Genomic DNA, 15,434 nt, shown 5'->3' on the forward strand with positions numbered 1-15,434 from the left:
GACTCTTTGTGTTTTACCTTACCAAAATTCGGTTGATTTAGAAGAGCTGTTTTTTTGGTTCTGTAACGGATATGAGAGAAGAGTTAGGGAGTTGTGACTTGGTATATGCGGCGAGTGAAGGGCCGATGAAAAAGTCTACTAAATTCAAAGGTTTGACTGAGTTAAAACTTTTTTTTATAAAGTTTTGATTCTTAACCAGAATTTCACACCGGTTAGAGAGAGGAAAAGAAGGGTTGTAGCCAGAACTGCTATTTTCGTTGAACCAAACCGGCAGATTTTATGGTTTGCGTTGATACCGGTTTATGGAAATAAAAATCATGAACAGAGAAGTGATCAAACAACATCATCGAACTTTAAAGGAGCTCCAATGGACAAAACCTCTGACTTCTTCGTCTCGCACTTGTGCATCAAGTCATGAAGCTGTTTCTCTATTCCTTGGAGTATGACCAAACCAGACTGTTCTTTCTCCTTCTTTTCTTTAACTTGGTCCAGCTTCTTCTCCAACCAATCCACTTTAAACCCCGCATCTTTCAAGTATGTCAGTGCAATGTCTACTTCCACAAGATCTTCATTGGAGAGCTCCTCAAGAGATTGGCACAGCGTCTCGATTACGTTAACCAGGAAATTCATGAATGTTTTCCTCAGATGTTGGTTCTTTACTTGGAATCCTACTGCAATGTCTGGGTGTTTTTCAAATATACGTCTCACAGATTCTACCTGCGAAATTAAAGTAGACGTACGCAGCATGTAAAGAGAGAGCATTCTTTGGAAATCTCTAAACAGACAATTAAGACCTGATCTCGATCACCATTAGTTTATTACCTGCGAAGGAAGAACTTGAAACCCATTAACATCAATGCTTTGCTTCACTTCTTGAGTCACTACGTCTTGAGTCTTGTTGACTAAATCATTAGACAGTACAGATTCCTCTGATTCATCTAATGTGCCAATAACTTCAAGAACTTCTACCTCAGCAGCAATCATGACTCGTCCATCTACCAAAAAGCCACTATCTTTGGCATTAAGTTTGGTAAGCGGAAGCATTTCTGCAAAACTCCATCCAGTAGCATCCTGCTCAAACCAACGCTGCGTTTCTGTAACATATTACATCCCTCATTAGTTAATCAACCAAAAAATACTGCACTGCATGTACTATATGCACCATTAGAGTAATATCTAAACAACTCTTCCACACATTAACAATCTCTCAGCCCTAATACTTACTAAAAGTAGACTGATGAAGGAAAATCTAAGATTGTTAATGTCTAGTAAGAAGGATCATCATTTACCTTTTTGGACAGAGAGTTGTTTCGAACGCTGATTTACTACAGTTATGCTAAATTTGACGTATCTTCTCCATCCAGAAGGCAATGGTTGACAATGAGCAACTTCTAGATTAATAGACAAGTAGTCTGCTCTACATCCCCTAACTAAGGCAAAAAGACACCTGCAAGAAAACCAAAAGTAAGAAGAATTTAAATCACCATCTATAAAAAAATTTGGGTTTTATTTTTCTTACCATTTCAAGTCACCGATCACGACAGGAACAGAGTAACACCTCTCATCAGTTTTCAAAGAGGAGAAATTATTTATCTCCCAACAAAACTTCTTATAATCTCCCTTCGCCGCCATTGAATTTTGATAAAAAGGTTCCTTGCAATCAAACTTACCTGAACATGGAGAAATAAGAAAACCCTATATAGTAATACATTTTTTTTTGGTTTTTGAACAAACCCGTAGTAATACATAAAAACAATAAACCCCAATGAAACACACTCTCGATACAAAATAAGACCTATATAAAATAAAAAACTATGATACCACTGCAAGCAATTTTGATATTTATTCAAACACAGTTTTTTAACAGATTAAAGATTAGTTCAATGCTTAGTTGAAGATTATGTTTCAATGTTGAACGAAGACATGACTTCTCGAAATTCGTGTATGGATTTCTTCGCGGTCAACTACAAGAAGACGAAGTGAAGAAAAAAAAAAAAACCTAGAACCTGAATGGCGGCGCAGACACACAACCCCGAAATAGGTTAATCGAAACAATCTATTAACAAAGTAATAACAATCTCGATCAACGAAAACCAACATACGTCTAAAAGACCACCATGGAATCGAACAAAGTCGAGAGAATTAAGAATAAAGGATTTACCACTTGAAAGTTTGTTAGCGAGTCGCTAGGGCTACTGACTATGGTGCAAAAAGAATATATTTTTAGCTTTTACCTTTTTGTACCGCATTATATATATATACTAGGTTCGGACCCGCACATACGTGCGGGGTTATGTTTATAAACTAATTTATTTTAGTAATCATAATCAAACTCATACTAATTGAGATTTTAGTTTGATTTTTTTGGTTTAATTTATTAATGTTTGAAAATTTAAAATAATAATGAGTTCACCAATATTTTAAAATTTGGAACAACATAATGGTTGGACTGATAACAAACTAAATCAGATAAATGATTGGTTAGATTCTATTAAATTAGTGAACTATCAAATCAAATATATAACCGCTAACAACGATGAAAACTCGTTTGAGACAAATACAAATATTTAGGGGTGGACGTAATTCTCTTTCCGTTTTATCATGTTCCATCATGTCCTACACCCGTTCTCAAATTTCCGTTGCATAAAAGAAAACATTCTCAATATGGGACCAATTTGTATTTTCGATCAAAAACATACATTCTCAATAGATATGTAATTTTCTTGTTTTGTAGATGCTATGTCAATTGGATGAACATCCGTTCATACCACAATCCTCCCTTATATACAATCTCTAGGTAAAAAATGTATGCTATCGAAAAAAGTCTTGATTTGTATATGCTTATGTATACGATTGAAAATTATAAATTTAACAATTCATAAGAATAATAAATGATAAACAGGACATAAAACATAGTATTGGTGAACTAAAAAAAGAATATAGTAGATGTTAGTAAGGTATATGCATATATGCAAACTTAAATACAGAGACATATACATTTTTCTTTTTTGCAGAAACAAAGAGATAGAACAATAGTGTTAGAGTGGTGTATATGATATGTGAATGTTAAATCGATTACTCTATTTATAGTCTGGAAAGTGTTCGCTAAAATGTTTTTACTTTTACGTTTAAAATAACAAAAATCTATAAAAAAAAAATCTTTTAAAAGCTTATTTATTTTTCAGTTAATGCATATACAATATGTTTGAATCTATATGGATGATTAGATTTGGATAATGAATTAATTGTCTAGATTTTGCAAGTCCTATTAAACCGATGAGAGTATAAATATAAAGTTAGTTTTAGAAATAATCCCTTAATTTTAGATATTTGGTAAACTAATTACTGATTTATTTCAAGATTTCTTAAAATAAATCATCTGTTTAAATTAAAGTTAAGTTATTTTCATATTACTATTAAAAATTAATTAGATACAATTGTTATGGAAATCTTGTTAAATGATAAGTTTTATTAATTGCAAAACTCTCTTATTATTTTATAAAATTCTAATAACTATATAAATTCAAGGAATTGTTAATAGAAATAATTTTGTTTTATTATAATATTTAAATTTTTCATTTTGTAATCTTATTGGCTGTAATTTTTTTAGAGTGACGGTATGTCAAATATTTAAATTTATTATTTGTAATTAATATAATTTCATAAAATATAGGAATGTATCTTTTATAGTTAATATAGTTTCCTAAAATATTGGAAGAGTTAATCATTTATTTCTTTAGTAATTGTTACCATTTTTTTTAGGGAAGTTTACTTATGAAAGAATTAATCATTTATTTCTTTTATAATTGTTACCACTGGTTTAGGAAAGTTTAATTTTTTTTAGTTTAATTATGTAGGCAAGTTGGTCTGTTTGGCAACATGGATATATGTCATGTTTTTTGTTTTTTTTTTATCCCTAAGTGTACTCCCCATTTAATAGTATATATATATGTAGGATTAATTAAATTATGAATTTTTAGAAAAAAATAAACCCGAATAAAAATCTAAGATAGGGGTAGGACTACGCCTTTCCAAAAAAAAAAAGTTAGAATAATTAAAACTAAATCGGTGGTACACCACGAAACAATATTTTATAATAAAAAACTAAATTTTTTAAAAATATGTTTGTTTGTTAGTTTTTTTTGGTTAGTGTTTAAGATTGTATAATTGTATTTTGATTGTTAATTCTAAAATTTGACCAGCTGTATACCGCAGACACGAGAAGACAATTATTTAGTTTTATTTATAATAATGTTACATTTTTACCGTATCGAATTTCTTATGGTTATAAAAATTTAAATTTTTAGAACTTTTTAGATTTAACCCGTGAAATAATTATATCCGTAAAAGTTATTATGCAGTATACCGCAAATTAAATTATATTATAAATACTCCAACTTATTAAATTTAACCCGTAACAAATTATTTTTACATTTTTTGTCAGCATATTAATAACCATTAAAGATTTTAATTGTTCATATAAAAAATATAGTTATTATTCAATATTAGATTTTTTTTAAAGAAAAAAATATTGTGAAGATATTTTTGGCATATGTTATTAAGTGTAATAAATTTCTAAATATATAAATTGTTTTAAGAAATTATAAACCAAATTAGTACATATATTTTAGGAATCTTTGAGATGTTGTTTTTTTGTGCAATTTTTTAGGATTAACTTTGTAAATAAGTATAACTTTAAGGGTAAAACACCAAATGTAATTCAAAAGTGTTAATATCATACAACAATATTAAGTCAATAACAACAATACCATACAATAAGAAGTATTTTTGTTTAATCTTATTAGACAATAAAATATATATTATTTTCTAAGAAACGTTTTTTAAAAAATTGATTAGAGTATTAAGTCAATAACGACAATAGCATACAATAAGAAGTATCACAAAATATTTCTTGTTCACTGTCTTCAATATTATCTCAATGTTACCTACAGCCACAAATGCAATAATTGTGGACAAACATGTATTATACAAAGGGTCAGCAATAATTTTTAAACAAAAATTATCGGTAAAGTACAAAAAGAGGAGAGAGATTAGAGAAGCAGCCTTGGAGGTATCAAGGAGTCTGACTCCATAAACCTTAAGGTTAAGGATCACAAATATTGTAAGACAGACCCCTCACTGACTCTCGTCTCAGATTTCACCACTACTCTATTTAAAACTTAAAACATATTTCGTATTTCTCTGATGAGTTAGACACTCAGTTATAGATTGTTATTTATAGAGGAGTTGGTTTGAGAATATTTTGGAGATCAAGTAAAAAATCTCAGATACAAATTTGGAAGATGAAGAAATCGCTCAAATCATTATATGAATGATACACATAGTTAAGGGAAGTTTACAAAAAAATTATGTCGTATTAATATAGTTATTCCTACGAATGATTTAGGAAGTATTATTAATGTTGTTGTGATAGCATGAAATATTAGAAATAGTTTCCGATTTTAAAGGACTTTTATTTGGAAAATAGCAATAACAATAGCAATAAAGTAGAGATATTATAAGAAACAATAAACCAATATAAATCTTTAGAAGTTTAATTGATTTTTTTCAATTTTTTAAGGAAATCATAATCAAATTGTTAATGTAATCGATTTGATTTCCCATATTTTACTTATTGTTTTCTTGTGCAATTGTTTAGGGATCAACATTGCAAAATAACAATTTAAATAAGTACAAATAAAATAGTATAACCCAAAATATACTTCAAAAATGTATATATAAATTAAAATGCTTAGATAATTCAAATAAAGTACGCATATTCAAAATAAAACAATGCAAAGAAAGTCTCCAACGAAAAGGAAATTGCTGAAACAAGGAAAGCTAATATTAAACTAGGACCTTCGAACGACATCGATCAATCCAGTTCGAGATTTAGCAGCTAAAGCCGCAGCTTTCTCTTTCTTAAGATCCGATTCCAAATCGGACAAAGTCAGCTTACGCTTCTTGACCTGTTCCTCGAGTTCTCTGATCCGAGCCCCACTAACTCTCTGTTTCTCCTTCTTCAAGTAAGCTTCCTCCCACTTCTGACGCAACCAACCCACATTCAAGCCTGCTCTAATAAGATCAAATAGCGTACTCTCTGCTTCGTTTAGGACTTCCATGGAAAGTTCTGTTGTCGACTTGCTCAGTGTCTCGATTAGGTAAAGGAGGACTTCCATAAAAACATTCTTGATCTGCTGATTCTTGAAATTGAAATTTGAAGTGAGTTCTTGACGTTTTTCAAACATTTCCTTCACCTGTTTTTCCTTTGAACCAGTAAATGGCAAATTGAAAAGGTCAAATCGAATTCTCTTCAATAATAATAGTAGAGACTAGAGACTAGAGAGTATGAAGAAAAAAGACTATCACATTTAATTTTTCATGTTCTGTTCGAGAACAGATAATTATAAATTCTTGTGCTTACTTGTGAAACAAGAATCTGAAACCCATTGACGTCAACAGTTTCTTCATCTTCATCTTCATCTTCATACGGAGTCAATTCATCATCTTTGCTATCACTAGTAGGCACATAACTATTTTCTTTTGTCGACATGTTTTATGAGAATTCCTTAGCTTTCAAACTTTTGTTTACGATGAAGCAGAGAAGAAGCCAGATGATCACATATAGTATAAATGAAAATTCTGATTTCTTGGTAAAATAAATGACGAACCTGACTCATCGTAACTTACTCTTTGCCATAATTACTATCAATAAAGTAATATTGGTAAACAGCGATAAATATTAAACTGCATACATCATCTGAAATCTGAATTGAGATGGTTGTTTGGTAGCGACTCTTCATATGACAAACTAGGTTTCTTATTTACACTTTATGGCTATATCATTGACCAAAACAACAGCTTTCCCAAGAAAAACAAAAAAATATGTTCATACACGACATTACTTTATAATCAAGGCATTGAGTAAAATTGACAGAAACTAGACAAAACACTAAAAAAATCTCCTACAACCTCATAGCTACTGCATTTATACATTGGCGCATCGCATTCGATATGCAAGTCATTTTGTGAAATTTGTTTTGAGTTAATATTGATTCTACAATAATCTAGAGATTTACATTTTACAGCATTGTGGATATTTCCAAGACATATGAGTCTCCTTTAGTCCTTTATCTTTCTACGTAGCCCTGGGCATTCGGTTCCCGAACCCGATCGGATTCGGGTTTTCAGGTTTAGACATGTAGAACCCGTTTAGATTTTTTATACTTTCGGGTCGGGTTCAGGTATTATCCATTCGGATTCGGATAATTCGGGTATATCCGAACTCAATCAAACCATGAACAAAAAACAAAAAAAAAAACTAATATTTATTTTTTTATAAATTTTAGAAAATTTGTATATATATAAATATTTAACATTTCATTTTAAGATAGAGAAACTAAGATGGCAAAATGGTTAAAGATGCACCCTTAAATGCTTAAGGTCATGGGTTCAAATCTCTTAAGATGCATATTTTTACATTAAATTCGGATTAATTCGAGTGGGCATTCGGGATCGGATATTACCTGACCCCGATCGGGTATCTGAACCTTAGAAGTATTGAATCCAATCGGGTTTTGTAAAATACCCAAACCGAACCAAACCATCTACTTCGATCGGGTTCGGGATTTGGGTCCAGATAAAATGGCCAGGCCTATTTCTACGTTTGAAGAGGACACTTTAGCAAGAACAAATTATGTTCTTAAAACAAAGAAGAAATTAATTATGAATTTTCTTTAAATCAAGAAGAATTTTTTTTTTTAGGGTGAATTTGCAAAATGACCAAAACAAACTAAGAATATAGCATACTAATGAAAAAAAATAAGTAAATAACTATTGGCTAACGTAAAAAGACAAGAAAGGAGTAACGTGAATAACACGCGCAGCTAACAAAGGTGTTGGAATACAAGCTCAAATTTTTATTTATTTATTCTTTTATTTATTTGGATAAAATAGTTCTTAACTCATTACATTTTAATGTGATATAGTTTTTCAATAAAAATAATTAAAACTTTGAAATTTATCTTAAATTTTTTTTTCTGCATTCGACATAACTTTAATTTTTAAAATCGGAAGTTGAAAACTTTAAGTGATGAATAGTGTTTATAATGAAATAGTATAGAACAAAACTAAATAGTATAGAACGAAATATTTTTCATAAAATATATTGATGGTACTGGTAAGGATGGTATAAAACGAAATAAAAAAAATACGAAACAAGCCGTTTCCTAAGATATATACAACATATGAAATTTAACATGCAGAGTTTAACAATTTCTGAATAAATTACACTATACCCTAAGGGATACAACATAGAGAACCCAAACTATCGAATTAAATGCATACTAAAGTTAGGTTACAAGGAAATTAAATTAATAGAATATTATTGTATTCTATATAGGATAGTAGAATAAATAATTATATTATTTTAGTTACATATTGAGTTAAAGTTGTTCAATTAAAAAATGGAATAAAAATATAAAAAAGGTTTATTTTAAAGTAAGATTGTGAAATCTAAATAATTTGTGTAAATAGAATTATGAAAATTGCTCTAGATTTTATTGTAAAGTATAAATGAATAAAAAGAGATAAACAAGAAAATGAGAAAAATAAAAGAAGAAAGAAAAAAAAAGAGAAGAGGATGGGATGCACATGAGAGAGTGTGTTTAGCTGTTCATCATGTCTTTTTTTTTTTTTTTTAACGGCAAATTAATTTTATTATATCATAAAATTGTTACATGATACATTATACATCCATCCAAATACAACCATTGAAGCAAATAAAGGAAATTGAACACAATTTCGATGAAGAAGTGGAAGTAACCCTGCTTTACAAACGAAAGCCTTACAGGCAACAGATGAAATCTGTAAAGTCCCCTCTTCATATACTCGTTAAGGGCTAACACCTTATAGATGAAACTCCCAGATGCTTTTTGCATCACTTTGATTAAACATAAACACTGATATGTTGCTTGAAGTGGATCTTGATCATGTTTTCTGGGATGCCATACACTTTGCTGCCGATTAGTTTCACACATCACCTTACTGTTGTTCCTATGTAGACTTGCCTTTCCGGGATCCCATATTCGCCGACCAAAACACCAATATAGTCTTTGAATCTTATGCTTTATTCCTTCTTCACAAGAATATTGAAAATATTGGTCATCATGGAGAGTTGACAAACTCTTCACGGAGATCATGGGCTTGAGTTGAATAAATCCAGTAAAAGAATTCACATTTACTCGCCAAGCAATAATCGGCTCCACTATCGGAGAAATAAGCCAGAAACGATTTCGTTTCAGATCACCAAAGTAAAGGACTCTAATCGAAGTTGATTGCGTTTGATTAATTGTTGATGTCGTTGGAAACAAACTCAGTCTTGATTGACTCTGAATCTGATCAACCCAATTCGCTGGTACAGTCACCAACACAACCATCACCATGAGAAAGAGAAAACAAACTGCAATTAGCCATCGTAGAGCACATAGACCTATAATCAAATCAATCGATGTAACCATCTCTGGGAAAGGTGCTTCTGATTTCGGATCTGGCAACGGTTTTGAAAAAAAATTGGTAACCGTTTGTCTCAGTTGGGAAAACGATCACAAACATCGCTGCCATCCTGAAGAAGAAATTTAATCGACAAATCTGATGTAATCTCATACTAGTTATCAGTAAATAAGAAGAAAAATAATGAAAAAACTGAACAGGAACCACCAGCAAACGCCGGCGGCCCGGAAAAAACAAGAATAAAAAGTGGTTGTGTTTGTTCGCTGGACGCCTCGTGAGAGAAGAGAGAGAAGAGAGGATTTTTTTTTGTGATTATTTATTTTTTTCTTTTTCTTTTCCCAGCTGTTCATCATGTCATATAGGCTAAACTGTTATTATTATAGAAAATATAAAATGTATTATAAAGTGATGGTTAGAATGGTTAGTTAATTAATTAAAGTCTTTTTGTTGGTTACTTCTACGAATTTCCCTTTTTTATTGTTATTTCTAGTCCTGGGCAATCGGTAGAAACCGAGAAAACCGAACCGAACAAACCGACAATTTTGGTTTTCGGTTGCTAACCGATTTACTGTTCTTAACCGATCGGCAAAATTATAAATTGATTTCGGTCTTCGGTTTATTCGGTTCGGCACACCAAAACCGATCGGTTTCTTTGGTTTAAGGAGACACATATAAAAATACAAAAACCCTAAAATTATACTCCTCTTATTTTTTCTTCTCACGAGAGAAGAAGCTCTCTCTTCTCTTTCTCCTTCACCCTTCTTCTCCTTTACATAGATTATTATTCATCTTCTTCTTCCCCACCTCTTTGCTTATTTTCTTCTTACCTTCTCCTTATCCTCTCTCTCGTTGAGATGGTTCCCTAAGTTATTCCTCCTTCATTCCCTAATTGCAATTTTCAGATTTGTAACTAGTAAGTTCTTCCTCTTTATTAATAACTGATTATCTTGAAATTTCGATGCTTGTAAGCAGTATTGATGTCTGCTTCTCGTTAATCGGAGTCTTTTGATGTTTTGGGATTTGTTATGTTGATAGATCTGGTGGCTAGGAAGAGAGCAATGGCGGTGAGGGTGAGTGTAGAGCCGTCACAGATTTGATGGAGGTTTTTATTGCCTACGTAGTTGAGAAAGTTGTCTAAAGATCTACAACATTGACGGCAACGGCAACGCTTCAGATCTGTCAAAGAAAGCGGCAACGGCGAATTTGCAGCCGTGATCTCCTTGTTTGTAAAAACCCTAACTTTTTTGATGGGTTTGAGTTTGTTAAGAGGCCCAAATTTTAATTAGGTTAGGTCCATTATTGTGGTTTGTAAATGTAAGTTATTTAAGCCCATAATTTCTTATTTTGGTGTATTTCGGTTTAAATAAACCGAAGTAGAAAAAAATCGGTTTTTTCTCGGAATAGATATAAATCCTTAAAACCGACCCGAATAAACCGACTTCCAAACCGACCCGAACCGAATTTTATTTCGGGTCTATTCGGTGAGATTTTTCAAAACCCGAATTTTCCTTAAACCGAACAATCCAACCCGAATAACCCGGTTAAACCGAACGCCCAGGGCTAGTTATTTCAATAAAAGGGATTAATGACCACGCGTTCCAAAATATTACTTAAATAAATAGGTCAGTCAAATCAAAACATTCATGAATTAAAAAGGTTCGTACAGATACTAAACATAAATCAAGGCAAAACCTTAAAGAACGATTTGATCCTTGTTTCACAACTCACAAGCTATGTAACAAAAATTCAAAATCTGCTGAAACAGGGAAAGGAAAAATAAAAAGATGAAAGACTTCATTCTTCAGATAAGATCGCCGGATCCAATTCGGTCATTAGAAACCAAAGCTGTAGCTCTCTCTGTTCGAAGGTCGGATTCCAAATCGGACAAATTCAGCTTTCGCTTCTTGACCTGTTCCTCGAGTTGTCTGATTCGAATCTCACTAACTCTCTGTTTCTCCTTCTCTAAGTAAGCTTCATCCAAATTCTGACGCAACCAACCCACTTTCAAGCCTGCTCTAGTAAGATCGAAAAGCGTACTCTCTGCTTTGTCTAGGTCTTCCGATGAGAGCTCGTTCGCCGACTGGCTTAATGTCTCAATTAGGTCGAGGAGGACATCCATGTAAGCATTCTTGAGTTTTTGATTCTTCAAATCGAAGTTTGAAGTGAGATCTGGATGTTTTTTAAACATTTCACTAACCATATCTTCCTGTTAAGCAGAAAATTGTAAACCAAAAAAAAAAAAAGGTCAAATCGAACTATCTTCAGTATTTAATTAAAAAGATAAAAACAAAGTGCTGTTAGAGAACAGAGAGTTGAATAATTTCGTGCTTACTTGTGTATAAAGAACCTGAAACCCATTGACTTCGACAGTTTCTTCATCTTCCGACGAATATTCAGACGTAGAAAAATCAACAGCTTCAGTATCGCTAGACTCAAAAGTAGTAAGTTCTTCAAACATTTATTGGATGAGAGTCTCTCAGCTTACAAACTGCAGTTTAGGATGACGAAGGAAAAGCCAAACAATATAACAACGTAGGTGCTAAAACCTTAGCCACAACAGATCAATAATATATAAAGAAAACTCAGGCATTCGTAATTACTATCATATTTATTAACCTTGACTCATCGTGACTTGATACTCTCTTCTGGCATAATCACGAAATAGCCATGGATGGATATTAAATTGCGTCTATCAAGTAGAGCCGCTTGTTTGGTAGCGACTCTTCATCTGACAATGAACTATGTTCATATAATGACCATTAATTAACCAAAAAAGGTTAAACAAAAAATATGTTCATACACAAAGATATTACTTTTTCATCAAGGCACTGGGGAATTTAGAGGCGCGAAACCCTAAAACTGAATCATTCCTATGATAACAAAAAAAAACTCCTACAACTTCGTCGCTGCTTGATTCATTCATCGATGCATTTGATATGAAAGTCATCCTACGGAATTTGTTTGAGTAAATATATTGATTATATATACTCTATGCTCGATCAGTTCTTTACAGAAATCAAGAGATTTACATTTTACAACATTGTGGATGTTTACGAGACATGGGTCTCTTTTATCTTCCTAGGTTTGGAAGAGGACTCATTAGCAAGAACAGCCCACAACACCATGTATAGAACCAAACTCCAAGTGCCATTAAACAATATCATCGAATGAGATAGGAGCTTTTACAGCCGACACTTTTGCCTTCTCCTTCTCCACCAGGGCTTCCATGTCTGAACACTTCTGCTTCATATCCTTCAACTCTTCCTCCATTTCTTTTAGCCCAGTCTCACTAGCCTCCTCATTCTCCTTCTTTTCTGACACTTCATAAAGTTTCTTCTCTAACCAATCCAGTTTAAACCCAGCATCTCTCATGGTTCCCAGTACAGCATAAGCATCCAACAGATCATCCTTGGAAATTTCCTGAGGTAACTGGCTCATAGTCTGAATCAGACTGAGTAGAAGACTCATGTAACCCGTCCTGAGGTTTGGGTTCTTTGGACGGAAGTCTGACGCAACCTCTGGATGTCTTTCAAACATACGGCTCACAGATTTTGCCTGTGATTTTGAAACAAAAAGTAGAATGCATATTCAAGGAGTAGTTTCCCGAGACACCAAACAAGCACCATATCATAGAACACATCATCACAAAAAGTTCTCTTAATTACCAGTGAAGGAGGAAGTTGAAAGCCATTAACATCTACGGTTTCAGTTATTGTTGAAGTTTCCTCTGTTACATCTAATTTACCAATAGTTTCAAGAACTTCTATCTCTACAACAACTTTAAGTTCCCCGTTTAATAGATATCCACTATCTTTGGCATGAATCTCGTTTAGGGGACACATGGATGGAAGACCCCAATTGGCAGTATTCTCATCAAACCAGTTTTCTAGTTCTGTAAAACCGCACCAAAACAAAAGAAAAAAAGAATTCATCAATTCAATTCATTTACTAGGAATAAAGTAATAGTATTTGAACTATGCACCTGTCGTTCTTCTGAATGATAAGAAGATGTGGGATGAAAAGGATTGTTACTTCCTATCTAAATGATTATATATTTTGGGTTTATGATTATGTCTAGAAGTGGGGAGAAGTAATTATTACCTTTAAGTTTTGACTGAGAAAGTTTATCTGATAACTGATTTACTATAATCAGACGAAATTTAGCGTGTCTTCTCCATCCGGAAGGCAAAGAAGTAGAATTAACAACACCAAGAAATAGGGACAAGCAGTTAGTATTATTATATCCCTTGGGATAGGCCCGTAGATGCCTGAACAAAAAAAAAAGCCAAAGAAAACAAAGGACTACATCACGTAATTAAACCCCCAAAATAGACAAAAACAAAAAAAAGAACATTAGAAAAGTTTGTACCATTTGCAGCCACCGACGACAAAAGGATCAGAATAAATAATGTCGGCTGGTAAAGAGGAGAAATTTTTAATCGTCCAAGTGATCTTCTTTTTATCAAATTGCTTCCCCATTGATCTTGATGAAGGTTCCTCTCTGCAAACAAACTAGCAGAACATTTTTTTTAAAAAAAAGAAAAAAAAATCAAAAGAAAAAAACTAGTAAAACATGAAGAGAAGAGAAACCCTATAATCCAAGCTGAGGATCAAATAACAATCTCAAGCAGCATATCCAAAATTGAAAAATTGAAGAATTCATATATATATGGGATCAAAGCCTATAAAAGTTTGAGGGCTAGGTTATGAAATGTCATTCGTTTAGTTTACGTACACGAGGAATATATACGAATTACTTGCGCTCCTCTTAGGGTTACTTGGAGCATAGGCATTATGGATTCCATCTTTGGGTCCTAGGGTTGACTCTTGCTCGATCCTTTTCTTATATGATTATCGACCAGATTCTTCAAACTCTCTCCCAGCTACTTCTTTTCTTTCCCTTTCTTTTTCTCTTGAACACGTTTAACTTCTCTTTTCGTTTTCATCAGTTTATATAATTTTGATTCTTTTTTTTTACAAGTGTAGCAAAAATATACCCAAACTGTACACTGAGTCCAAAATCCTGTTTCCGCGTTGTCATTGTGTATGCACGTTATTGTAAAAAAAAATTAGAGCAAAATTATTTGTAATGATAAGCTTTTCTACAAAAAAAAATTATAACAAAATAAAATTAAATCCATTTAGAAATTGGAAGTGATATATTTGGTACTCTCTTTTCTAGATTACCCTCAGGCCTCAACCACTCTACCTGTGAGGGGTTTTGTAATCCCCAAAGCAGACTATAATAAGGTGAAGATTTTTTTTCTATCTCATTAAAAATCTTTTAATACAACTAAAGAAACATGATCTTATGCTAGCTTACTTACCTTCGAATAAGGAACCTTAAATCCAAATGATGAAAATGTATGTCTCTCAACTCTTCCAGTCGTAACAGTGACTAAGCTTGTAACATTTTGTACTAATTAAACCTAAACTCAGAGAAAAAGAATTTGCTCAAACAATCATGATAGCTCAATAGAAAATGTTCCAATCAATATTGTAAGGCGATATAACGCAGCAAAGTATCTAAACAACATCATAAAACCCAAATCTATCTGCAAAGGAACAGACAAGCTAGTCATCAAGCAGAAGCCTATCAACTCAAAAAAAACATATTAAAACACATCAGAGAATGATAGAGGAGCTTTTGCAGCTGAAACCTCTGTTTTCGTATCCTCCAGCTGAACTTCCAGGTCTAAGCATTTCTGTTTCAAACTTTTCAGCTCTTCTTTGATTTCTTGCATCCGAGTTCCACCAGCTTCCTCTTTCTGCTTCTTTTCCGACAGCTCAACAAGTTTCTTCGCCAACCAATCAACCTTAAATCCAGCATCAGTCATGGATCTGAGTACAGTAAATGCCTCGGCTATCTCAGTCTTGTGGAGCTCGTGAGGCGACTGGCGCAGAGTCTCAATCAGACTGAGTAA

General features: G+C 32.6%; 4 protein-coding genes across 5 annotated transcripts; all 4 read right to left on the reverse strand.

The window, feature by feature from the left end:
• Positions 293-1,660, reverse strand: LOC104712522 (MATH domain and coiled-coil domain-containing protein At3g58340-like). The gene is made up of 4 exons (XM_010429438.1): positions 1,520-1,660; positions 1,290-1,447; positions 823-1,094; positions 293-717 (listed from the first exon to the last, which is right to left on the reverse strand). The coding sequence occupies exons 1-4, from the start codon at positions 1,630-1,632 to the stop codon at positions 334-336; spliced, it is 927 nt and encodes a 308-aa protein (XP_010427740.1). The 5' UTR covers positions 1,633-1,660; the 3' UTR covers positions 293-333.
• LOC104715772 (MATH domain and coiled-coil domain-containing protein At3g58280-like) lies at positions 5,853-6,553 on the reverse strand. Its single transcript, XM_019230065.1, has 2 exons — positions 6,425-6,553; positions 5,853-6,266 (listed from the first exon to the last, which is right to left on the reverse strand). The coding sequence occupies exons 1-2, from the start codon at positions 6,551-6,553 to the stop codon at positions 5,853-5,855; spliced, it is 543 nt and encodes a 180-aa protein (XP_019085610.1).
• On the reverse strand, positions 10,661-11,740 carry LOC104712523 (MATH domain and coiled-coil domain-containing protein At3g58280-like). The gene has a single exon (XM_019229547.1). The coding sequence runs from the start codon at positions 11,708-11,710 to the stop codon at positions 11,312-11,314; it is 399 nt and encodes a 132-aa protein (XP_019085092.1). The 5' UTR covers positions 11,711-11,740; the 3' UTR covers positions 10,661-11,311.
• Positions 12,475-14,207, reverse strand: LOC104712524 (protein RESTRICTED TEV MOVEMENT 3). Of its 2 annotated transcripts, none has more exons than XM_010429441.1 (5): positions 14,101-14,207; positions 13,880-14,011; positions 13,612-13,778; positions 13,176-13,402; positions 12,475-13,065 (listed from the first exon to the last, which is right to left on the reverse strand). In XM_010429441.1, exons 2-5 carry the CDS (start codon positions 13,987-13,989, stop codon positions 12,661-12,663), a joined length of 909 nt encoding a protein of 302 aa, XP_010427743.1. In that variant the 5' UTR covers positions 13,990-14,011; positions 14,101-14,207; the 3' UTR covers positions 12,475-12,660. The 2 variants fall into 2 exon arrangements, with proteins under 2 accessions (XP_010427743.1, XP_010427742.1); XM_010429440.1 differs by having other exon boundaries at positions 13,880-14,022.

Source organism: Camelina sativa, chromosome 9 (assembly GCF_000633955.1).
Source record: "Camelina sativa cultivar DH55 chromosome 9, Cs, whole genome shotgun sequence".
NCBI lineage: Eukaryota > Viridiplantae > Streptophyta > Magnoliopsida > Brassicales > Brassicaceae > Camelina > Camelina sativa.